This window comes from Eurosta solidaginis, chromosome 1 (assembly GCF_040869045.1).
Source record: "Eurosta solidaginis isolate ZX-2024a chromosome 1, ASM4086904v1, whole genome shotgun sequence".
In the NCBI taxonomy this organism is placed as follows: Eukaryota; Metazoa; Arthropoda; class Insecta; order Diptera; family Tephritidae; genus Eurosta; species Eurosta solidaginis.
In genome coordinates, this window is record NC_090319.1 from 23485708 (window position 1) to 23513038 (window position 27331).

The following is a 27331-nucleotide window of genomic DNA, read 5'->3' on the forward strand; positions in this document are numbered from 1 at the left end:
TACAATTACAACTTAATGTGTGCGGCGTACGGCACTTAGTGAGTGGACAGCGCGTCATCTAAAAAAATATAGCTCAGAAGCAAAGCAAAACCAAAAGCAAACAAGTAAGGAAGGCTAAGTTCGGGTGTAACCGAACACTACATACTCAGTTGAGAGCTTTGGAGACAAAAATGTCTTGTTCATGGATACATAGAAATGGTGATACTAAAAAGTGAAACAACTTGCCTTTTCTATCTTGTTTAGTTTATACTTATATTTAAGAATTCATGAGCTTAACACCGGCTTATAATAATTGAATTTCAATTAATATGTTTTCTGAGAGAAACTGAAAAGAATGAAACATTTACTGGCATATTGCTATGGAACCATTTCGAAAACCGCCAACGTAATCATCATCAGGCAATTTTGTAATGTTATCAAAGGTTTCACCGGGATTCGCATGGAATCACATGGTGAAACTGCAGTAGCCTTTAACAACTAGGCCATCCTGCTGGTATTTGTTTTCATGCTTAATTCAGTTTTTCTCATTTCTACACTAACAACACAATTGAGACATTTTGTCTCTATATTAATTTGTGTGCCATGTAGATTTGTTTTTGTAAAGTTCTTGTTCTTTGATAACATTACAAAATTGCCTGATGATGATTACGTTGGCGGCTTTCGGAATGGTTCCATAGCAATATGCCAGTAAATGTTTGATTCTTTTCAGTTTCTCTTAGAAAACATAATAATTGAAATTAATTAAGCTCATGAATTATTAAATACAAAAAACTTGATTATTTAGTAAATAATACACCTAGAATGTTGAAATTTTACTTGTGGATTGATATTAAGACTCTTGAGAAAACTTTTCAAATGGGCGTGGCACCGCCCACTTGTGATAAAATCAATTTTACAAATATTCTTAATCATAAATCAAAAATCGTTAAATCTATCGTAAAAAAAAATCGGCAGAGAGGTTGCCTTTACTAAAAGGAATGCTTTGAAAAAAAATTAACGAAATCCGTTAAGGACCACGATCACTTTTATATACAAGATTTTTAAAAGGGCCGTGGACGAAGAAAATAAGCTATATCTTTACAACAAAGGGCTTTATATCAATGGTATTTCACTTCCCAAGGGGATTCATAACAATAAATAGGAAGAGCTTCAAATTTTAAAAACGGGCGTGGCTCCGCCCTTTTACGACTAAGCAATTTTCTTGTTTCGGGAGGCATAACTCGAACAAAAAGTAACGGATCGTAATAAAATTGGGTACAGAGATTTTCCTTATAGCAGGAAATATTTCTAGTAAAAATTAACGGGGTCGATTAAAGACCACGGCAACTTAGATATAAAACAAGTTTAAAAGGGTCGCAGAGTGGAATAATAAGCTATAACTTAGCAAAAAATTGTTTTGAATCAATGATATTTAACTTATCAAGTATTATTGTAAGAGGAAATGGGGAGACATTTTTTTTCAACGGGCGATGCCACGTGTTATGTAGAAAACTTATTTATGTTAAATGAAATGTACAATTGAAAATCACGCTGAGTATATAATGTTCGGTTACACCCGAACTTAGCACCATTACTTGTTCGAACTAAGTTTAGTATAAATATATCGATTTTGTTAACGGCCGAGCGGTAGGACAGATGGTCGACTGTGTATAAAAACTGGGCATGGCTTCAAGCGATTTCGCCCATTTTCAAAACAGTTATCGTCACAGAACCTATGCCCCTACCAAATTTCACAAGGATTGGTAAATTTTTGTTCGACTTATGACATTAAAAGTATTATAGATATATTAAATGAAAAAATTTTGAAATTTTCTTTTATTTTTGTATTAAGTTGATTTATATCATTACTGGAAATGAATGTTGATATAATTTACATATATACTGTAAAGATATTAAATTTTTTGTTAAAATTTGACTTTTAAAAAAAATTTTTTTTTGAAGTAGGCGCTTCGTCATCCGATTTTGCTAATTTTTATTTGCAACACATATAGTAATAGAAGTAATGCTCCTGCCAAGTTTCATCATGATATCTTCAATGACTGCCAAATTACACCTTGCAAAACTTTTAAATTACCTTCGTTTAAAAGTGGGCGGTACCACGCCCATTATCCAAAATTTTACAAATTTTTTATTCTGCGTCATAAAATCAACCCAGCTACCTAGATGCATCGCTATCGCTTTATCCGTCTTTGGTAATGAATTATGGAACTTTTTCGGTTTTTCGAAATTTTCGATATCGAAAATGTGGGCGTGGTTATAGTTCGGCTGCTGCTATAAATGAGGCCGCTGATCACCTGGGGAAGGCTGCTCATGGCTATAACCAAATTTACAGCCAGGCTGCACTAAAAGCACTTGGATCGGTCACATGTAAGTCGAGGACAGTAGGGAAGTGCCGAAAATCTCTTAACGAGATCGCTGAGCAACCTTCCCTCAGTCTGGTATGGGTGCCTGGACACTCGAATATACCGGGCAATGAGATGGTTGACGAACTTGAAAGAGGGGGCACATCCGTTCCGCTTTCGTCGTCCTGGAAGGGATTGAGCATGCCGTTCGCCACATAGCAATCGGGAGGCACGCACAACGGCTGGGTGCTCCCTTTAATGATTACTGCAGGAGCTGCAAAGGCGAAGAGGAGATAGAAACTATCAAACATTTTCTGTGCATTTGTCCCGCGCTTTGGCACAAGAGGAAGAAATTTCCGGGATCTCCCTTCTTTCACGATCTTTGTGATCTGGCTAAGTTGGAACCTAAGAAACTCCTGCCGTTTGCTGTATCGAGCTGTTGGTTTGAGTAGGGGAGAGATCCACATGGTCTCACAATGGAACCTTATTGGGCCTAAGTGCAGTAGTGCTCGCATCGGTGGCCACTCTAACCTATAGTTTGATTCCGTTCATTTTAAAAGGGATCTGAGATGAGTGCCCAGGAACTTACATACCAAATTTCATTAAGATACTTCAAAATTTACTCAAGTTATCATGTTCACGGACAGACGGACGGACGGACATGGCTAAGTGATTTTCCTTTTTCGCCCAGATCATTTTGATATATAGAAAAGTTTATATCTATCTCGATTAGTTTATGCCTTTACGGGGCACCGTTATGCGAACAAGGTTAATATACTGGGTCAGCTCTGCTCAGCTGAGTATAAAAACCAAAAACAAGTCTTCTCTGAAAAATGCACTCTTTCAGTTTGAGAGGGCATAGCAGGAGTGACAGATAGGTAAGTCGTATATACGTATGTATGTATATGCAAACATGGCCAGTCTATAAAATTCACCACACCTTTGTTTAGAAAAGTCCAATAAGAAAACAATCGATCTGAGCGGCACCAAAAGCAGCAGTGAGACAAACAAAACATATTTGTTGTGAATTCAAATAAAACATCAACAAAAACAAGTAATAAAGTCTAGGTTCGTGTACAACTGAACAGTGTATACCCAGTTTGAGTTTTAATAGCAGGTTGTAAATGGCAGAACTTTTTTCAAGAGCTTTTCATGTCAACGTTGCTTCCTCGAGCCCCCATAGAAGAAGCTGAAAAACCAAGAAATTGGGCTTTATTTTTCTATGGTGTGCTGAAAATATTTCCAAACAGTCGTAAAGTTTGCAAAGTCTAACCACCATGATAAAAATTTTCTGCGTCGCATAATACATATTTTCATATACAGATACAGCAACCGTTAGGAAATCCCGAGATGGTCGGGCTAGTACCTTAAAGGTGCTTGTTACCTGAACGTACGGGTCTGCATCCGGAAGAGGACCGTCAACATCGATAACACTCCACAAGGCCTTCGAGGAGTGTCCTTGTCGCTACAACAACAACAGAAAATTCAATGTTCTGTTGACTCAAGTATTTTCATGTATAAAAGGTTTGCCCGGACCTTGGTGAGAATGTGGATGGGGATGAGGGTGAGAATGAGGAAAATGTGAAGGGAAAGGTGCAAGCAAAGTGGTATTAGAATTGGAATTGGAATAAAGATTAAACTCTTAACAGGATGTGAAATAGGAAGTGGATTTGGCAAAAAGAGGAACTAGATAAGGTATATAAAGAGAAGATTAGATCAGTGTGACACGAGATAGCGTTGATTATAGCTAGAGACAATTAAAGAATAGTTGCATGTCAAAATAATAGTTTTGATTAAAACCGATCGAAAGTGAGAGACCGAGACCGAAATACTACGTTTAGCTCAAATATTCGGCAAAAAAAATCGACGCATTGAATACGCCGCATCATCCTTCAAGCAGGGTAGGGGAACGTTTAACAGTTGTCGGAGGTCCTGATATGGCCCTGGACTCAAATGATAATAATGCCAATGTAGTTTGACGGAGCGCAGAAGGATTTGAACTCAGGGCTTTAATAGCTTTTTTTGCATATATTAAATACTTTAACCGTAGTAGCAGTAGCCAACATCCCTTTCATTATACTAATAATTGCAAAAATCCATCCTATAAGAAAACCCCTCCATTAAAATTCTCGTCTATCTTCGATACATCTGTGAATCATTTAACTAGTCCATTGTCCTAAATGAGCTCCTTTATCTAGCCCTCTTTCGAGGAAATGACTGAGGTGAGACGGTTTGTAGTAGTTTGTACCGTCTGAGAAAAATTCAAAATTGGTGAGAGTGTTCGAAGTAGTATCCGTACTAATAAGACGTATGTTCAGCGTGGAATTCAGTGTTTAGGTGGGTGTATTTCTAAGAGCGCCGCTATCACCAACCAGCGCCGTACGTTTTACTGATACTCTCCTTTTGGAAATAGTCACCCTATCATTAATAAATATTATTTTTCGTCACCAGTTTTCAAATTCGGTAAGACAAACCAGTTTCCGGCATCTTCAATGCCATTTTTATATACCTTTATATTAAGTCGCTTGTTTGTCCCCTCATTTCCATACGAATTTTTGACCCACGGAAAAGTCTTTTTCCGTAACTTCCCGTTGAGCTAGACACTTGATACTCAGAAATAGTTCAGATCTGAAAGACATTACAATGCGAGTGAAAAAAATCCGCTAGGTGGCGCACGGATCGATATACAGAAAATTAATTTTAAAATGGAAATTTTGCGATCGACTTTTAACTAACTTCTCTGTGATCCAGAGAGTTGACACTAAGGACATAGTTTGCGAGTCGATGGCACTACAATTCGTGGAAAACAAAATGCCTCCAGGTGGGAGACGAACGAGATAAACGAAAATCACTGAAAAAACGCAGGGAATCTTGCAATCGATTTTTGAGTAACTTCCCGATGAGCTGGATATATGAAACTTTAGCCGTAAGTCAGAACCCGGTGACAAAGCAATATTTTATCAAAAAATTCCGCTAGGTGGCGCATGGATCGAGATATTAGAAAAATTAATTTTAATTTGGGAATTTTTCAATCCATTTTTAACTAATTTTGCGGTTACCTAGAGACTTGTAACTTAGCAGATTATTCGAGACCCGGTGACAATACAATTTGCAGAAAACAAAATTCCGCTAGGTGGCACGCTAAATGAGATAATTACCAATCCTTGAAAAACGAGGGGAATCTTGCAATCGATTTTTGAGTAACTTCCCGGTGAGCTGGTGATATTAAACTTGAGCCGAAGGTAAAACCCAATGACAATGCAATATTTTATTGAAAAAATTCCGCCAGGTGGCGCATGGATCGAGATATAAGGAAAATTAATTTTACTTTGGGAATATTTCAATCCATTTTTAAGTAACTTCCCGGTTACCTAGGGACTTGTAACTTAGCACATAGTTTGAGACCCGTTGACAATACAATTTATAGAAAACAAAGTTCCGCTAGGTGGCGTGCTAATTGAGATAGCTACAAATCCCTGAAAAACGAGGTGAATCTTATGATCGATTTTCGAGTAACTTCCCGATGAGCTAGAGACATGAAACTTGGGCCGCAAATCAGAACCCGGTGACAATGCAATATTTTATCAAAAAAATTCCGCTAGGTGGCGCATAGATCGATATATTGAGAAAACTAATTTTAAATTGGGAATCTGGTAATCGATTTTTAGCTAACTTCCTGGATATCTAGAGACTTGAAACCTGAAATATAGTTTAAAACTCGGTGACAGTGCAATGTTTGATCAAAAAACTTGAGCTACGTAACGCACAAGTCGAACTATTTAGAAGATTAGGCCATAACTTCATGGCTAGCGTCCTGAGTATTGCAGGCGTTGTAGAATTCCACCTCGTTGAAGGCCCAACTCAATGCACGTCCTTGCATACTTTTAGGCGTACGCGACTTTCACCACGATTCTCTTAGACTTTCAGGTGTATGCGAATTTCACCACGATTTTCAACTGTCCAAGTTAAGTAGCTGACAAACGTTGTGGAATTCTCTTGTTATGATGCGAGGTGGAATTCTGTTGTTTTCGCCAGTGTTGTCAGCGAAAACTCCAGTAATTCTCTTAAATCTTGCTATTTTGAACAAATAAATAAAGATAAGAATTCGGAATTACTTAAATTAGTAATCAAAGTTGCAATTGCCTTTTTGTAGGCAGTACTAAAAAATGCAAAATAAAAAGATGATAAAAATATTTAAAGACTACCTTTATATAAATGGACCAAAAAATAGAAGGCAATTTTTCCTTTAATACAAACATAGTCTTGTTGAATTTTGACTAAAAAACTTTAACAATAGCTCGTGTAAAAGAATTTTGTGATTTAAAATTATAAAGGTATTGTCCACTATGACCGGAAAAGTTGGTGTCTCCACCAATTCACAATATACTTCTACCATGTGTAATTGCCTATGATATTTTTAGGCGCAAACGCAGATATTTATGCAAGTAAAAAAAAACACGACCAATAATATGCCAAAAGCTGGGTATTATAAGTCAATCATCATACCCATTCTTAGCTTTCATCTTCATATATCTGTATATATGCATATCCCGATTCGCTACTTTTATTGGATACCTATCCTAACACCACCGCTGGGTATACAAATCAGAAACACATTCAAATACACATCCCACCAAGCGAATGCAAGTTATTCCAACTCATCTGTTGAAGGCTGACCGGCCAACTCTTTAAGCTATTCATTTTTTACTTTATTGTTGTTGTTGCTATTTGAATACATACATATTTGTATTTACTTGGCTGACTAACAGGTTTTACCAACGTTATGAACGATCATTTTAGCCCGTAAAGCAGTTGTTTCAGTTTAAGTTCGTGTTTTGGCTGGGATGGGTGAAAACGTTTAATGTAGCGGATCAAACGACGGGTATATGGCTGAATAGTGTACATACATACATATGTATATTTGTTTAAGCTGAGTAGTGCCGGTTACATTGATCGTATAATAAAGTGGAGTGGCTTAAATTAATTAAAATATTAATTTTTAAAAGAGATCAAAATGTTTAAGAGAGTTACAAATTTTTTTTAAATAAAAAAGTACAAATTCATTTTAATATTAAAATTAAAGTAAATTTAATTACACTAAAATGAAATTTATAAGACTAACTCAAATCGTAATGAAATTTCATAAAACTGAGTTTAACTTGTGAAGGTTTTTGTGCATAAAAATATATTTATATATGTGCCTGTAAAATTCATTTTTATTTACGATTTTTGTTCGCCTTAATTTTAAAAATAAGTCCAATTCGTGTAAACTACAATACCTTCATATACTTTTGAGTGAAATGATTCAAATAATTTATAGCTAAATTACATGAAAAAATTTCATAATTCATTATTATACTCACAACAACAGCAACACAACCAGAAAAATAATAAAACAAAATTCTAAACCAAAATTCCAACATACTAATGAACTACAAGCCACAAATACTGCTGAACTTTCATATAACTTTAAACGGGTTGTAGTTTCCGACAAAACAAGTTCTTTTATGCGCCTGGCTGCCTGTCCGTGCTTAGCTTCGCACAGATCGAGCCGCAGGTTACCGACTCATGCCAACTCATTTAAATGGTGGCTATTTCAAGTGTTAACTATAACAATAGAATAAATGTATTTATGTGTGCTCATTTTGAAGCAATTTAGTGATTTTTTTATTAATGATGTAAAATAAGAAAATTGCTAAAACAGAATTTAAAGAAATTAGTTGAAAATTCAAAAAAAGTGAAAATTCATATTAAGGTAAAAACTTGTTATAGTGCAAAAAAAAATAATAATAATATATTAAAATTTGCTGGTGAAAATAATTCATGAAAGTGAAAGAACAACTATTAAAAAAAAATTACACCGTTAATACCTGCTGTGCAAAAAAACTTAAATGAAATATTGCAAATAAAACAAAAATAAAACTAACTTTGTTCTATGTGTTTTCTAGGTGTAAGTAACGTTTGAAACAAGGTTCTTAAAATAAATGAACTCTCATTTGGAAATGGAGCTAGATGAGCGAGTGGCCTGCGCGGCTCTAAAAGAAAACCCGGTTCTAAAAAGTACCCAAAAAGAGCCGAATTTTTAAAATTACATTCTTAAAAATGACCCGGATGCTAAACATTACCCTGGTCCAAAAATAAGTCGGTTTTAATAAGTGACCAGGTCCGAAAATACCCGGTTCTAAAAAGTGTCTGGTTCTGTACAAGTACCCGGTTCTAAAAAAGTACCCGTCTTTGTAAAAGTATTTGAATCTGAAAAAGTACCCAGTTCTAAATAAATATCCGGTCTTTAAACACCGGATCAGAAAATGTACGCGGTCCCGAAAAAGTCTGTTGATATACATATATGTGAAGTAAACACGAAGATACCTTTCATTTACTGGAAATGGAAAAATACCCCAACTGTAAAATTACCCGAAACAAAACAGTAGTCGAAAATTAAAAAGTACTCGGATTTGCAAAAGTACCCGTTTCTAAAAAGGTACCAGGTTCTAAAAAATTACCCGGCTTGGCAAAAGTATCTGAATCCAAAAGAGTACCCGGTTCTAAAGAACTTTCATTTACTGAGCGAAATAAATAAACACAAGAAATGGAAAAAGTACCCCAACCTGTAAAATTACCCGAAAAAAGAACAGTAATCGCAAATTAAAAAGTACTCGGATTTGCAAAAGTACCCGATTATTAAAAGGTACCCGGCTCTAAAAAGTACCCGACTTTGTAAAACTATCTGAATCCGAAAAAGTACCCGGTTCTAAAGAAGTTTCCGGTTCTGCAGAATTACGCGAATATAAAAAAGCACTTTGTAAAAGTATCCGAATCTGATTAAGTACACGGTTCTAAAAAAGGCGGACTCAGAAAATGTACCCGGTTCTGAAAACGTATGTTTATAAACATACGTGTAAACAAAGCTCGAAGAAAATCGAATCGTCATCCCTACTAGGAACACCTTTAAAAAGTGCTAGCATATTTTTTGAGGGCCGTTTTCACCATCCTCGGTTAACGTTAGCTGAAACTTGATTTCACAGAAATCTTTCGGTTTAACTGCGTGACGATGGAATACCCCTTATTGGTATTTTTATAAATTTATTGCCGAAAATTAACTTTCAAGACTGTAGATTCTGTTATTTGAAAACCCATCTATATGTATAAAGAAGAGTAATACATTTGCCTATCGATAGCAAACTTTTCAAAAACTATCTGCAGAATGATATAAAGGGCACACCAGCGGTTCCTTGCTACTATAATCTTAAAACACACAATTTTGTTAAACTTAAAATCAAAATTGCTAACACTTGGTTGATGTAAATGAGCACCAATGTATATACCTACAGTCTCGAAATAGTACCGAAATTATTCCGAACACAGTGCCGAAAATGTCCCCACACTATCCCGAATATAATCTCGAACCTAACCTGAAATGATACTGAGAGCAATCTTGAAAGTTTTGAATGATCGTGAAAACTATTCTGAACTATGGTGGAATAGCTCTGAATCAGCCCCGAAAACAATCCCGATATTTCATCAAAAATAGTTGAGGCTTGATTTTGAACTCAATTCTATTTTGATATATAATAGTGCGGAAATAATCTAGAAGTGGTTCAGAATATATTGTGAAATATTCGCGAAACAATCATCAAAGATTTCCAAAATTTTCCCAAATTGATCTCGAAGTGGCATTGAAATAGCCGCAAAAATAACACCAAAATTATTAAGATATAATAACTTAATGATCCAGAAATATTCCTTAAATCTTTCGTAAATAGTTTCTAAAGGATCTGGAGATAATTGATGCATGGTTCCAAACCATAGTCTTAATAGTCGCAAAATAATTATAAAAATAATTTTGTTTTATCCCGAACAGAATCCCAAAGAGTTCAGTAATGATTTTACAACCTTAACGGAGTAATCACAATCAAGTACTGGAAATATTATTTTCCAATGTGTGTTACTTTAGTCCGATATTGATTCCCTTACTGACATAGGCCAGCAAGTGACAGCGAATGCCTCATTTTGATTAGGCAGGGAAAATCTCCTACTCTAAAAGCGTTTACAAAAGCAGGTTAACTTAGTAGGATAGAATAATAATAAGTTGATATCCGTGTTTCCGCACATCATATGATGAAAGCTTTTGACTATGCGAGGCAGGACTGACTTGAATTATTTTTTACACTGTAAGAAATGTTTATTTGTTGCTTAGGAGCTTCGCCGCTCAGCGGTAGGTCGGGGATTAACGTTATCCCCTGGCCTTCTTTACTGTTCTTTCTGCATATGGGATCTACTGCCGTCTCGTGGTGAAGGAATATGTAGAGGTATTAAATACCCTTCGATTTATAGGCTTTAACAGGGTCGAGAGTAAAACTTGAGGTCTACTCGGCTGTGAACAGCCACCACCTTTTTCCTGTATCTACCTTCTTCAATCGGTTAGCCTTGAGCCTTTAGTCTTTAGTCCTGATTTTGTTCTACTGGATGGTAAACTGGTTGCCCACGCTGACACTTTTTGAGTCAGTTTTTGGTAGCATTTCTATATGCATCTGTTAGCTACCATTACATATTAGAGCAGCAGGATTTTTGGTTAACTGTACTGTACTCAGCAACTTTTTCATTACAATCTCTGGAATTTTTAGCTACCAGAGTTGAAATTGATTTAGCTAAGAGTAAGACCTTATGGAACGCATAGAAAAAATATTATTTCGATTGTCTAAGTAGATTACTAATCGATGGATTATATCACTACTGTGAACTTTTACATCCGGTCAAACATTCTCCAATTCTTGCATTTGAGCCATTAATTTACAATCTCCCCATTTAAGGGACACCAATCCTTTTGGAGATATCCTGAAAGTATGTGGTCCGAATATGAGACAACCTTCAGTCTAGCACCATTCTCTGGAGTCAGCTTTTGGGCGCTATCTTTTAGCTCTTCAACTTATGTAGTATCTCTGCAGATGATAGAAAGCCAGTCCAGGCGACTAGGGCAGCTAAAAATATTTGCTTTATAGCGCCATCTTTTTGTAAACTTCATACCAAATTCAGCGCCCCATACAAACGAGCTAAGTCGAAATATCTACAGATATGTACTTATTTTAAATTTGCAAATTTTTATTCTCTACCATAAACCATTTTGAAATTTTAACAAATATTACAAAAGCTATTGACTTTGGGAAAAAACCTACACAAAAATTCAAAGTCTTACTCATAATATGCCATTCAATTTATTCGTCTTCTTCTTCTTCTTTTGTGTATGTGCTTTGATGCTGTCACAATTATGACATGGGCTGTGCTTTAGTGAATCGCTGTGCAAGTATGCGCGCTCTTGTCTTGTGTACGCCTCACCTATTCTTTGCAATTTTTATAAGCACCTCAATGCTTTTTTTTTTTTATTATGCCGCATACCAATAACGCGTTTGACACAAATTCCAAAGTGTTGTTGTTGTAATAAAATCAGAGAGTAAACAACTAAGACTGATAAGCTGACTTATTAAATAGGTTAAGCAATTGCTTGAGTTAAAAAGAATGATGGAAAAGGCATCATCTATATATAATACATTAGACTGGGTCGATTTATTAACCGATATCGCGCCATCGATTTTTCGATAGGATTTGGGCTCAGGAAAAAAAGTTCCACTACGCATACCCAAAAAAATTATTTTCGAGCCTGCGAAATTTCATTTTTATGACTTTTTTCGACTTTGATTATTTAATTAATTAATTTTTTTTTTCGGAGTCGAAAACGTTCAGGTCAAAAAATTGTCCTAGGTGAAAATTTTTGAGGTCTCAGGTATCCCCTTTTTATTTTTCGAACTTTTTCCATAAAAGTCCACATATAAAAGTAAAATCTGTATTTTTATTTTGTGAGTCCGATAGAACTAGTTAAATCCGGAATATTAAAAATAAAAGTCCGGAAATAAAAGATAAATCCGGAATTTATTTTTTTAAGGCCAAAATAAAAGTCCGGGTTGATAACAAAGAAACGGTTTATCCGAATTAAAAAAATTTAAAATCCGAAAATAATGTTTACCTTGATCCAAATATATGAAAAGTCCAAAATTTATAGTTTCGCAAGGAATTATATTATAAAAGGAATAATAATTTCCACCCCTGGTCTTAACACATCCAGAAAACGGTGGAATTGGAGAACAGGGGGCGTGGCACCTTCCCTAGAAATGGGATTTTTCAGAACTATGGCTGCCATACAAACTAAGGTTATTTTAGCAGTTAAAATTTGACTGCAGAGTTGAGTTTGGCTGTTATTCCTTTTGGTCGTTTAGTAATCTGCCGCTGTTAAAAATGTTTGTTATCTTCAGTCTATCTACATCTTCTCTATCTATATAAGATTCAAGCAAATAAACTTGAAGTAGAAAATGAAAGTGTACACTAGCTGTTATGGAATCGTCCCTAAATAAGTCAACACTATAAATAAATAAACAAAAACAGCTGATTTATTGATTCATTCAAGTGAAATATCTAAATTTGGTAATGAAAAGCTTTTAGTAGTGCGATCATATCAAAATAATTATTATAATCATTAATGCCAAAATCCTAGAAAAACTAGCAGGAACCACGAAAACTTATCAATCCATTGACACAGTTGCGGAAGAATCGCAAGCTGTGCCTAATCTGGTTGAGTTTCTTAACTCCTTGGAGCCATCAGGAATTCCTCCTCATCGATTGATCCTTAACAAAGGGCCATAATAATTATGCTTCGTAATTCGGATCCTCCGTGCTAATGTAATGGGACAAGGTTTATCATCACAAATCTTTTACCGAATATCATTGAAGCAATGATTTTATAGGGAAATTTCAAAAACAACAAAGTTTTCATACCAAGTATTCCATAAATACCGACAGATATACCTTTCAATTTAAAAAGCCTCCAATTTCCTATTAGGTTGACTTTCGCAATATCTAGCAATGAAACTCAAGGGAAGTCATTAGCTGTAGTAGGAGTCAACCTCTCTGCCGAATTTTGTTACGAATTTTGATTTATGATTAATAATATTTGTAAAATTGATTTTATCACAAGTGGGCGGTGCCACGCCCATTTAAAAATTTTGTTTCTAATTTTTATCAAGAGTTTCAATATCAGTCCACACGTCAAATTTCAACATTCTAGGATAATACAATTACAATTACAATTACTAAATAATCAGGTTTTTTGTGTTTTCCAAAATGTTATATATAAAAAAAGTGGGCGTGGTTATCATCCGATTTCGTTCATTTCCAATACCAATCTATTCTGGGTCCAGATAAGCTCGTGTACCAAATTTGGTGAAGATATCTCAATATTTACTCAAGTTATCGTGTTAACGGACAGACGGACGGACGGACGGACATAGCTCAATCAAATTGTCTTTCCATACTGATGATTTTGATATATGGTAGTCTATATCTATCTCGATTCCTTTATACCTGTACAACCAACCGTTATCCAATCAAAGTTATAATACTATGTGTACAAGTACAGCTGGCTATAAAAAATATTGTATAGATATCCTATGGTTTTCAGCAGTACCTAAATTCGCAAATACACAACCTTAAAATAAATTAAAAAATTTGTGTTATTTATTTTGCATATGTTTATTGAAACGTGGGTGAAACCCACGGGCATAAGCTAGTAATCCAAAATTTTGATTTTAAACAAAAGACTTAAGAAGCGAACTTGTTTGGGCAAACTGTTGAAAAAAGCATTAGTTTGTATTATGAAAAATATTAAGCACATATATTGAATACAATAATAATTAATATGTAAAAAAAATTGTATAAATTCTTTTATATTGCAGTTTATAAGAGAAAATGTAACTGTGAAACAATTAACGTGCCAGTGTTTAAACAAAAATTTAAGTGGCCCAGTATTTGCCAAAAATTTTAAGTGATCTTAATAATGCATGCAGTAAAAAAATAATGAAATATAAAATAAATCGTCCAGTGAGTTCAGAGAAAAAATACTAAGTAGCGATTCTTTTGCGAACGAAGACAACAATTTGTGCTTTGAAAAACGTGGCGAAACAGGAAAAGCCTAAAATCGAAAGGCAAAACAAAAATCACCGCTGAAACAGGGAAGTGCCTCAAATAAAAATTTGCAAGCAGTTCAATCAGCGAAAAAGCACAAAAAACAACAAAAAAACACAAAATTTAAATATAACTACAAAATAAATTAGCGCACAAAAAATTTGAGTGTAAAAAAAAGTTCATATATACAAATTACAACAAAACTATACAACAAAATAAAATTGCAGAAAATTCCAAATTTATAAAAAAACACAAAATGTACGCGCAACACGGAAAACGAAGAAAATGTGCGAATATGTCTGCAAACAAAACAAAAACAACAACAACGAAATTAATATATTCACAACTATTTCTCATCAGCGCGATTTGTGGATTACTTTTATTCGTTAGTGTGCAAACAGCTCAAGCACAAGATGTACAAAGTAATGGTGATGCAAATATACTAACAACAACAACACAAAAAAACAATGATGCTGCGCCTATTACCGATACAACTGCTCTACCAGCTGTAACAATAATAGCCGACGAAGCGACGTCTACAATATTGCCATCAGACATGATGCCCGCCAACATGAATGCATCTCGTCTAAATGATGCCGCCACCGCTGCCGAAGCAGCCATTAAATCAGCCACAAATGCTGTGGAGGAGTCTACGGCTAATATAAGCAGCACAATGTTGAATGATAGTTCAACGACTTCATCGCCATCAGCTTCTCTAACATCGCCTTCTTCTTCATCGCCAGCATTGCAAAACGATGCACATTTGTTAACCAATACTGAAACTCAAACTATGGTTGATGTAGCGGCAGCAGCAGCAGGGGTTAAAAATGAAGAAGGTAGCACTAATGCGGAGCACAAATTGGATGTTACTGGTGAGTTATTGAATAGATTAGAATAATAACATACAAATATGTGTGTACCCTTTTACGTCTTTTGGTTTTGTGTCTGTTCACTTGTTTGGAAATAATCGGTATAGAAATTTGTGTAGCAATTGAAAGAAAATAACTCTAAATTATTGGGTATTAGGTACTAGAAAATTGGAATTAATTGTCTAGTATGTGTATAGCAGGCAACAATGTGTTGAGGAAAAATATGCGCATAACAAGAGTTCTAAATAGAAATACATTAGCTGACGTATGCTACATTCACTTAAATCACAACAATTTCAATACAATTTTTATTCAAATTCTAATCACTTATTTCGAAATCGACAGAGCGCGATATCGCTTCATTCTTGCGGTGTGCCTTTCAACGCATAACTTGCTGACTAAATTTGCTTCACAAATTTCACAGGTCATACTCAAGTTCCCGAATTCAGTAGGAAATCGATTTCACCAGCTCTGTATGCAGACACATAACCTTGGAGTATGTGTGTTGAGTACATTTAGGAGTCTGGTTTTTATGATAAAATACGTAAGACGGTTTTGTATGCGAAGCGCTTTCTTTTTCGGGTATGAAGACTTAATTTATTTTGGTGCATATAAGTTGAATATGGCTGAGCCTTCGTTATGCTTGAGAACTGCACAGAGAATGGTACTAAGAGTGGTTTTATAACCCATTCAACCTATGTCAGTGGTTCTGGAGCGCAGCCTGCTAAGTTCATGTCCATTGCAACTTTCGAATCGCCTTCTATATTATCACAAACAAATTTCAACATTCCGTTTGAGCATCTTGAACTGCTTTTTGAAGATTTTTACGGCATCTTTTATTGATGTGCAAACATTTTTGCTCACTGTATGGGGGAATCCAGAGCATGGGGGAATATATATTATTTCTAAGTGTAGTCTTCTGAGGTGACATGCTGTATGGAATATTATAGAATATATGTTAGTGTAGGCGCAGTGTATGGGATAGGAATGCTGTATGGGGTAGAAGGTGCACTGTGGGAACAACGAAAATGTGTGGCAGAATTGAAAGTTTTCGATTTTTTATTGAAAAGTTATTTATTCGCTAGCGAAAAACGATATGTTATCAAAAATTTATCAATATTGTTGTATACGTTAAGAAAAATTTATTTAAAAGTCATGCGCGGGCTATGGCGAGTAAAGACGAGTTATAGATCTGTTATCGAAGTATTACAAATTGGCTATATATAGCAAAGCTTATAAATGAGCTACCGTTTTTAGTGATGAGTTATCAGTCTCTTATTTTAAAATTGGCGATTGATTAGCGAAAGGTTAACCATTATCTATCGAAAATTTACCAAAAAGTAAACAATATTGTATAGAAAATTTATCGATTTATTATAAATAGGTTATCGCCTTGATATCGAAAGGTTATCGATTTCATTTAGGTATTAAAAAATAAAAAATAAATGTAAGGCGCGATAACCTCCGAAGAGATCTTAGGACGAGCTTCTCTTCCAATTTGCGTCGTGCTCCTCTTGATTTTCCCTACAAATTGGCCGGACGGGACTTACATGTTTTATGCCGACTCCGAACTGCATCTGCAAGGCAGATGAGTTTTCACTAAGAGCTTTTCATGACAGAAGTACACTCGGAGCGCTTGCCAAACACTGCCGAGGGGCGAATCCACTTAGAAAAACTGTCTTCTAATTGGAAAACCTTATTTCTAAAATTTTGATGTTGCTTTGCACGGGGTGCGAACCCAGGGCATACGGTGTGGCAGGCGGAGCACGCTACCATCACACCACGGTGGCCGCTAGGAGTATTACCAATTTGATAAAGTACGTTATTGATTTGTATCGACGACGCATCGCGCTGCAGTGAAACATATACTGAAAAAACTTCAATATTATATCGATAACAGGCCACTAAGAATCGATGACTCGGCGATAGCAATCCCATAGCGAACCAATAATTCGACAATAATAATAATAAAACAATAGAAATAATAAAGTAAAACAATAGGTTGTCGGTATCGGTCAAAATCCGACGAAACTCAGCGTTAGTATATTAGTTCCGGGATATTTGGTGGTGGAAGATACTTGCAAACTTTGATTCAATCTTAGCTCTCAATAGCCTTATTTTGTACAAATCAGTTGTATGCTGTGTCACAATGGTCTATGCCCAGTGATGGTTTTCAAAAAAAATTTTTGTAGGATATGTTGAACGTTAATGTGGAACTTATTCATGCTCATACCTGCTTTTTTTTAGCCCATCTTTTTAATTAAGTTGCTGAAAAGCCCTGCCAAGAAGCGCTTCATAAATTATTGCTTTCCAATATCAAATTAAGACAAAGACGTTTAAGAACAAAGATGAGCGTTGTATACATTCAAGAGTTTACAAATTACTTTTGCCTCATCACCAATTTTAAGCTGTGCGCTTTGGTCGTTTTCTTTATTTCGACTGTGTCTTACAAAGTCAAATTAATTTACCAAAAGTTAGACTAGCAAATACCTTCTGTCTTGCAATAAAAAAAAATACTAACCTGCAGCACTTTCAAGTAATTAGAAAAGCTTCCAAATGATCACATCCTCTATGCGAAGCAAGTTCGTGCCTTAAGTTTTTTGTTACTACACAAACACTACTTTAAATTTAGAACACGCATCATTGAGCGGATGTGGCCAAAGTACGCCAATAGTAGTCAGAGTATGCATGCATGTAACGGAAAAAAGATAAACTTTTTAATGAATGGCGCCTTTTTTGAAGAAAATACAAAATAGGAAAATCTGTAAAAAAAAAACAAATTATGCAGAATCGTTTGAAAAGAATTGTTCGAACGGCGGAAGACTTTAATGATAAATACTTAATCTTGATCTTAAAATCTTCAGTTGATGAGGGCATAAATAACTGCTTACCTGGCATATGAAATTGACCGCAACCTTCTTGCATGATTGATTTTTTATGAATGTATGTTCGGAAATCTAAAAATGTTTATAGGTTCAAAGTACAAATTTTTATTTAGCAAGCAATTATTTGACTTTCATTGCATAAGCCGGTAATCGGAAAATGTTTTTCTTTTGTGTTAGCGTTAATTTGTGGGACTAATTATGCGCTCGCTGCATTTCTGGGTTGAATACACACGTTGCATTTACGTGAAGGCTGAGATTAATGAAAAGCTCAATCTCGGTAAAGGTGCGTTAAATTGATTGATATCTGATTTAGTTGATGTATTCAAACCTTGCCTAATTTTTCATATAAATATTTCCTTTAGGCGTTTAGTGTTTAATTTGTGTTAATTAATTTATGAAGTGATTCTTCTGTTATGATGGTGAATATTTGGTATTAATTGAAAATGTAATTCGATTTATTGTGAACAGGTCATGGAAATAAATTTTCCATATTTATTTGCATTTATTATATGGTTAAATATATATAACATCGTCGGAGCAAGTAATAAGCAACATAGGCCACCAGAAAAAAATTATTTTCCGTCCTTTGAGAAGATCTTCGTCGGCTTCTTATCGTTAGCAAGCGAATATCTACAAGTGAGTGTTTTATTGTCAGCTTTTATCGATAACGAATTGGCTTTTTATTGGTATCTCTTCGGCTAAAGATGTTATAATGAAGTTTTATCGGTATCAAATAAAAAACTGAAGAGTCGCTAATACCAAATCGATAACAGGCCAATAGCAACCTGATAACCCTTCGATAAAAGCAAATCGATAACTTTTCGATAAGAAATAGACAGTTTTTCGTTAACAAAGCGTTAACACGCCGCTAAAAATTTGGTAACACTCCGATAGCAAATCGACAACTTTTCGTTAGCAACTGATAATATATTGAAAACTTTTCGACAGTAAATCGTTAACTTTGCGATATAAACCGGTCACTTTTCAATAACAAATTGGTTATACTCCGATAAAAAATGCATAACATTTCGATACCAAATCGATACATTTTCGAAAAGTTGTCTATATAGCTTTTGGATATTAAATCGTTAAATTTTGGATAATGAATAGGTAGCTTTCGATAGCAAATTGAAAGCATTTTGATAAAACTTGATACCTCTTCGATAAAAAATCGATCATATTTTTATAAAAAATTATTAACTTTTTGATAACAAAATCATAAGACTAAGATCACATATCGATAACTTTTTTATAAAATACTTTTAAATTTGTTGATAGGGTATCAATAATTTTTTGCCGAATAATCGATAAATTTTTTATAATAAATCGATAAAAAAGGATAACTTTGAGATAAATCATCGATCGCCTTTGTTATCGATAGCATATTTATAATCATTCAATAAAAAAAATTATGACTCGCCTATAACATATTTTCCATTTCATCCCGTCTTTTTCTCTACATTCTCCTACTTCACTTTATTTTAATTAATTTTCATGTCCTTGCTTTGATTTACTGTCTGATTTCGCTCATTATACATGATGGCTTTAATTTTCTTTCCCCTACTTCACTTAATTATACCTTTCATGAAAATGAAATGGTATATTAATTTCGTCACGAAACCGAAAATTGTAAGCCCTTAAAGGAAAATAGATAGACCCACTATTAAGTATACCGAAATAATCAGGTTGAAGAGCTGAGTTGATTTAGCCATGTCCGTCTGTCCGTCTGACTGTTTGTATGCAAACTAGTCCCTCAATTTTTGAGATATCTTGATAAAATTTGGTGAGCGGGTGTATTTGGGTGTCCGATTAGACATTTGTCGGAACCGACCGGATCGGACCACTATAGCATATATCCTCCATACAACCGATTTTTCAGAAAAAGAGGATTTTTGTAATATCTTACCCAATTTAACAGATTGAAGCTTCAAACTTCACCATATACTTTCGTATATTGCACATATTGTTGCTTGAAAAAATTTATGAGATCGGTCGTATATATAGTATATATCCCCCACAACCGATTGTTCAGATAAGGAACTTTTCGTAATTACTGCCCTATTTTAAGAGCTAGAGGCTTCAAATTTCAGCGAATGCTTACTTATATAGCATATATTGTTGTCTGAAAAAATCATAAAGATCGGTGGTATATATATGGTGGTATATATAGTATATATATATAGTATATATATATATATATATATTTTCGCAAATTTTAGCCCCATTTTAACAGCTAGAAGTTTCAAATTTCACCAAATATTTACGTATATAGCATATATTGTTGTCTGAAAAAATCATAGAGATCGGTTGTATATATAGTATATATCTCATACAACCGATTGTTCAGATAAGAAACTTTTCGCAATTTCTACCCCATTTTAACAGCTATAAGCTTCAAATTTCACCGATTGCTTACGTATATAGCATATATTGTAGTCTGCAAAAATCATAGAGATCGGTTGTATATATAGTATATATCTCATACAACCGATTGTTCAGATAAGAAACTTTTCGCAATTTCTACCCCATTTTAACAGCTATAAGCTTCAAATTTCACTGATTGCTTAGGTATATAGCATGTATTGTTGTCTGAAAAAATCATAGAGATCGGTTGTATATATAGTATATATCTCATACAACCGATTGTTCAGATAAGAAACTTTTCGCAATTTCTACCCCATTTTAACAGCTATAAGCTTCAAATTTCACCGATTGCTTACGTATATAGCATATATTGTAGTCTGCAAAAATCATAGAGATCGGTTGTATATATAGTATATATCTCATACAACCGATTGTTCAGATAAGAAACTTTTCGCAATTTCAACCCCATTTTAACAGCTATAAGCTAAAAATTTCACCGATTGCTTACGTGTATAGCATATATTGTTGTCTGCAAAAATCATAGAGATCGGTTGTATATATAGTATATATCTCATACAATCGATTGTTCAGATAAGAAACTTTTCGCAATTTCTACCCCATTTTAACAGCTAGAAGCTTCAAATTTCACCGATTGCTTACGTATATAGCATATATTGTTGTCTGCAAAAATCATAGAGATTGGTTGTATATATAGTATATATCTCATACAACCGATTGTGCAGATAAGAAACTTTTCGCAATTTCTACCCCATTTTAACAGCTAGAAGCTTCAAATTTCACAAAATGCTTAGGTATATAGCATATATTGTTGTCTGAAAAAATCATAGAGATCGGTGGTATATATATTATATCTTTAAATATAAACTGTGATTTTGACCCCTTTTTTTACGGCTAGAAGCTTCAAAATTCATCAAATTTCATCAAATAGTTACGTTTACGTCATATATTTTTGAAAGACGTGATTCGTAGTCATAGTTTTTACATGCAGACCACAAAAAACGTGAAGCTTTGCATCCTCACACAGATTACCGACCTATTTTTTATTTTATATTTATCTTAAAAATCGTTTAGATATGTTCAAATTTCACCAAATGCTTACGTGTATAGCATATATTGTTGTCTGAAAAAATCATAGATACCGGTGGTATATATAGTATATATCTCATACAACCGATTGTTCAGTTAAGAAACTTTGCGCAATTTCTGCCCCTTTTTAACAGCTAGATGCTTCAAATTTCACTATATGCTTGCGTATATAGCATATATTGTTGTCTGAGAAAATCATAGATACCGGTGGTATATATAGTATATATCCCATACAACCGATTGTTCAGATAAGAAACTTTGCGCAATTTCTTCCCCATTTTAACAGCTAGAAGCTGTTACGTTTACGTCATATATTTTTGAAAGACGTGATTCGTAGTCATAGTTTTTACATGCAGACCACAAAAAACGTGAAGCTTTGCATCCTCACACAGATTACCTACCTATTTTTTATTTTATATTTATCTTAAAAATCGTTTAGATATGTTCAAATTTCACCAAATGCTTACGTGTATAGCATATATTGTTGTCTGAGAAAATCATAGATACCGGTGGTATATATATTATATACCCCATATAAACTCAAATTTTGGCCCCCTTTTTACGGCTAGAAGCTTCAAAATTCATCAAATTTCATCAAATAGTTACGTTTACGTCATATATTGTTGAAATGCGTGATTCGTAGTCATAGCTTTTACACACAGACCACAAAAAACCTGAAACTTTGCATCCTCACACAAAGTACCTACCTGTTTTTTATTTTATATTTATCTTAAAAATCGTTAAGGTATGTAGATCTTTTCACTATATGTTTCTTATCTTATACATCCGATTATTCGGAGATTACGAACGGGATAAGATTATTGTTCAGCCCCGTTCTTACTTGTTTTCCTTTACTTTCCTCGCATTGTTTCCATATAAGGGTACAGTGCAGGGACTACATGAACACTGAAATTCTGTATTCCTCCATACGGCATATTAATACCAGACACTACGCCAACAGTTACATAGCATAAAAAAAGCTGCTAACACATCAAAAACTGGGGCTGATCGATATGACGGGAAAGATGTCTTGTCTTCCCCGATTTTAGCGAACTTGGATTATGTTCACTTTTAGGGAATATAAATCTGAACAAGATATGCTCAATTTAAATTGAATAGAGCTAGGACTACATTGTTTAATCCCTGCAGTAACAGAAAAGCATAGACTTCATCCTAGCAATTTTTATGAAGTCAATAAAGCTCATTGTAGTGTTAGGTTTTTTTCTTCTTATAATGACGCCAAGCCCCTATTAAATGTGAGTGTTGTTTGTGTTTTATATTATTCGCAGTACTAAAAAAATAAAAACACAATTGTTAAGTATTTCACAGCAAGAAAAAAATCAGTATGAACAACTAGCAGGCATTCTCATTCACAAGATTTAAAACTTACTTACAGAATTCACTATTTTATTGCAAAATCTTCAAACAGTTGAAGGGCAAATGTTTAAAATTTGCATAAAATACTTTGGTAAATGACTTACATTTATTTATTTTGATACTTTCGCTTTTCTTTTGAACAAAAATTTATTTTGAAGTGAGGGTTCGTATACCATAAAATAATTAAATTTGTTGCTTGTTTAACTAAAAATTTGTGCAACTCAATCTCTTAAAAGGCCAATTTAAAAAGAAATTTTTAGCGGGGCCATTAATTGCATCAAGTTATATAAGCTACTTCGTATAAAAAACTTTAGTCTTCATATAAGCACAAAAACTATAAATAAATTATAACAAACATCACCTACATATGTATGTATGTAAATTGTACATATGTATGTTGTAATTACAACAGCAAATTAAGTCAACAGTGATTAAAACTTGCAGAGAGCGTAAACAAAATCAAGGTCTTATAAAATATATTTCGCAGCCACAAACTCTAATAAGCGCATGGGTTACTTATTTTATTTTTAAATTTTTTTTTTGCATAAATAATAAAATAAAACTAAAAATAAATTGTTCAACTTTTGATTTTATTATTAAGTTATTCACTCTATAAAATGTAGCATACTTAACTTTGGAGACAAGTTTCATTTTGTTTTCGCTAATGGTTAAATGCAGAAAAACTAGTTCTTGGCTAAGACTATTAAAAACAATCATACATACAAATAAAATTATTTGACAAATATTAATGTCGATTTCAATTTTTTTACGGTGGTAGGTGTTCACCTTGTGCTTATGTCATGCGATTGATTCTGGTCTGCTTTAAAGTATTTTTTTAAATGTGGTTATGAGTGCTTTTGTAGGGGTATAGTGAAGAAAGGTGCTACAGCACCTTCTTAAAAACTTGAATGACGAGTGAACAATATTTTTTTTATGCAAAAATTTGTGAATTAGTGAGAACAAGTGGGCATATATAATAAAGCAAAAGAAAAAGTGAGTAAACTAATTAATTGCAGATGAAGGAATTAAAAATAAATAAATAAGATTTTAGGCTGAGCTTCGGCTGTATAAGAAAGTTAAGCTTCTGGCTGTTATATATACGACCGATCTCTTCGATTTTTTCAGACAACCATATCTGCTATATAAGTTAGCATCTGGTGAAACTTGTAGGTTCTAGCTGTTAAAATGGGGCAGAAATTGTGAAAAGTTTCTTATCTGAACAATCAGTTGTATGGAATATATACTACATATACGACCGATCTATACAATTTTTTTACACAACAATGAATGCTCTACATATAAGCATTCGGTGAAATTTGAAGCCTCTAGCTGTTAAAATAGAGCAGTAATTACGAAAAGCTTCTCATCTGAACAATCGGTTGTAGGGGGTATAAGCTATATATAGGGCCGATCTCATCATTTTTTCAGACAGCAATATGTGTAATATACGAAAGCATATTGTGAAGGTTGAAGCTTCAACCTCAGAAATTGAGGAAGGTATGACAAAAATCCTCCTTTCTGAAAAATCGATTGTATGGGGGATATATGCTATAGTGGTCCGATCCGGCCGGTTCTGACAAATGTCTAATCGGACACCTAAATTTTATCAAGATATCTCAAAAATTGAGGGACTAGTTTGCATACAAACATACAGACGGACATGGCTAAATCAACTCGGCTCTTCATTCTAATCATCTCGGTATACTTGTTGGTGGGTATATCTCTTCTCCTTTAAGGACTTACAATTTTGAGATTCTTGACAAACTTAATATACCATTTCATTTTCATGAAATGATAATAAATAAAATAAAATAAGAAAATAAAATAAAATAAAATTAAATGAAATACAATTAAATAAAGTAGATAAATATGTGCAAGGCGTGATTTGCCTGCGAAAGTGATTTGATCAGAGCTTCTTTTCCAATTTCCGTCGTGCCACTTTCTAATTTTCTTACAAATGGACGAATCGGGACCAATATATTTTATGCTGACTCCTAAAGACTTCTGTTAGGAAGTTGAATTTTCGCTGATAAGCTTTAGTGGCAAAAAAAAACACGCGGAGTGATTGTCAAAACACTGCCGAGTACCGAACACGCTAAGACCTAGTTTACATATAACGTGCATATCGTTGATTAAAAGCTAGATTTCCGATATAAATTTTCCAAAATCGGTAATTATGAACAATTTTTAGAGACGTCGATTTTTTTCATAGAAAAACTACCACCTATGGAGTGTAATATCCATTATTCTTTCATCTTTCTTCCCTCGTCTTTTATTTTGTTCTATTTTTTCCTTCCGCTTCCTCCAGCTGGTAGCCTTCGTATCCCCGCTTTTGTCTTTCCTCTCTTTCAACTCTATTCGGTTTCCCTTTACGTCTCCCCTTCATTTTCCTTCTTCCATTCCCTTTCCTTTTTCATCAAACTCCATTTCCCTTATCATCTACCTTTACATCTTCTCCTACCACCTTATAATAGTTCTTTGCTCCGTCTCCAATCTTCCTTCCCACGTTAATATCACTGCTCCGCCACGCCCCTGCCTCCTCCTTCTCTGATTGCTCTCAGTATTTTTTTTAACTTCTCAGCTTCTGCTATTGCTCTAACCTTTTAAAAAGACCTTCTACGAAGATTTTGAGGAGTTCTTCAGATTTAAATAGTTCTCTGTCGGATAAACATGTATATGCCCACGCCTAACTTTCAGGTTATTCTCCAAACTTTCTTTCGTAAGAACGTTGCAAAAGAAAGAGCGTCACCTGCCAAATATGTGTATGTATACATTTATATTTGTAGAAGGGTTCACCTTGCGCAGGAAGGGTTGACAATTGCGTGGAAGTCGGTGGATAGCTACAAAACTATATATTTCGCTCAAACAACTCTCATGGCATTCCTCTTTTCTTCTTTTTCGCGCTATATCCTCTTCATTTCATTTTACTCTTTGCCGTAACAATTTGCTTTCCTTTCTTTCTCCTTTTACCATCCCTTTTCACTCCCTTCCCCTTCTTTTCCACCGCATTCTTTATTTTCTAAATACCAATTGACAAAGTCGCGCAGATCAAGCAAAATTTGCAGAGGGAGGCATGGCTTTGCCCGTCTTTAGAAAGTACATCCTATTTAATACTTAAGACACCGAAAATACTGTAATCCAGATTCGAGCACAATTTACCTAATAGACGGGGAGTGAAAGCGAACTAATAGTACTATATGGTGGTATGGCACTACCCAGTTTGGTCAAGAGTTAAGATAAAGAGTGTTCTTTATTTAAAGTTTCTCATTTCATTGCGCACATACATGCGAAACGATAAACATAAGAAAGGTAAACATTAAAGCAGCAAAGAGGTAAAAACAATAATGACAGTAGTAACATAAAACATGGTTTTCGTATGTAAGTAAAATAATCATACTTCAGATCTGCAAGTGTTTAAAAAAACGTATATCCCTTTAGTCAGCATCTAAATCATAAAAATAAAAACTAGTTTGACTTAAGAAAACTTTGAACTTAACGCTAAAGTCCACCATCAAATTAGTCTGACTCAATGTTTCAACTTTCATTCTAGATTCAAGTCTAACAATAATTACCAATTTGCTGCTAAATGACCTCAATTGTTAAGACTAAGCCATTAAACGCCTATTAAGTGGCTTAAGTAATGTCTTGTTCTTACATGAATGAGTGGCAGCCAGTTAAGCTGAAAAGAGTTTAACATACAGACAACAATAACAAACACTTATTCTAGTTTGAGTCAAATAATTCTGTAGCAGCTGGAAGTAAAAGAGATCGTATAATGAGATAATTTGTTTGCTTACATTTGCACTTTAAAAATTTTCACTGCTAACTTTCTATTTCTGAATGACTAAATCATAATTTGTGTTTATCCTAAAATAAAGTGCACTGTGTACTGAGTATTCCATAGAAAATCGTACATTTTGGTCGATTTTCAAAATGCTCTCGTTATTATTTTTAAACAATCAAAAATTAATATCAACTTATGAAAAATATAAAATGGTAAAAAAAAAATAGAAAAAAACTCAAAAAGCCAAAAAACGCTCAAGATAGTTTCTTTAGCAACCATTTTTTTATTTCCGCATTTTAAATGGCTAAAAAAGTTTAAAATTTCTCTGACAATATCTACATCTGGAATTTGTAAATTTCGAAAAATATAGTGTAACGAGTTTTGGGAATTTCTGATTATTCCGCACCTTCTGTTGAACGGGAATCGCTGAACTGTGGAAAAAATAACTCCAATATTCAGTATGGGAAAATGGTCTCTGTTGAGTACTTCACAATTACAATTATCGCGTACTTCACTAAAAGCATATTTAAATCAAACTGATCCCTTATCGCTTGTTCCGCACTCCTTTTTTACTCTCAGTTAGCCTCGTTCACC

At 34.2% G+C, this 27331-nt stretch overlaps 1 protein-coding gene across 8 annotated transcripts in view; it reads left to right on the forward strand.

Moving 5' to 3' along the window:
- Positions 1–7162: 7162 nt before the first annotated feature.
- The window catches only part of sas (stranded at second), a 122417-nt gene continuing 102248 nt past the window's right edge, over positions 7163–27331 (forward strand). For 2 of the 8 annotated variants that reach the window (XM_067782989.1, XM_067782934.1), the window contains exons 1-2: positions 7172–7297; positions 14123–15223. In XM_067782989.1, coding sequence (XP_067639090.1) covers positions 14608–15223 — 616 coding nt within the window. In that variant the 5' untranslated portion in view covers positions 7172–7297; positions 14123–14607. Of the gene's footprint in view, positions 7510–8097; positions 8293–14122; positions 15224–27331 lie in introns of all 8 variants that reach the window. The other 6 variants (XM_067782958.1, XM_067782945.1, XM_067782982.1 and 3 more) reach the window with 6 other exon arrangements.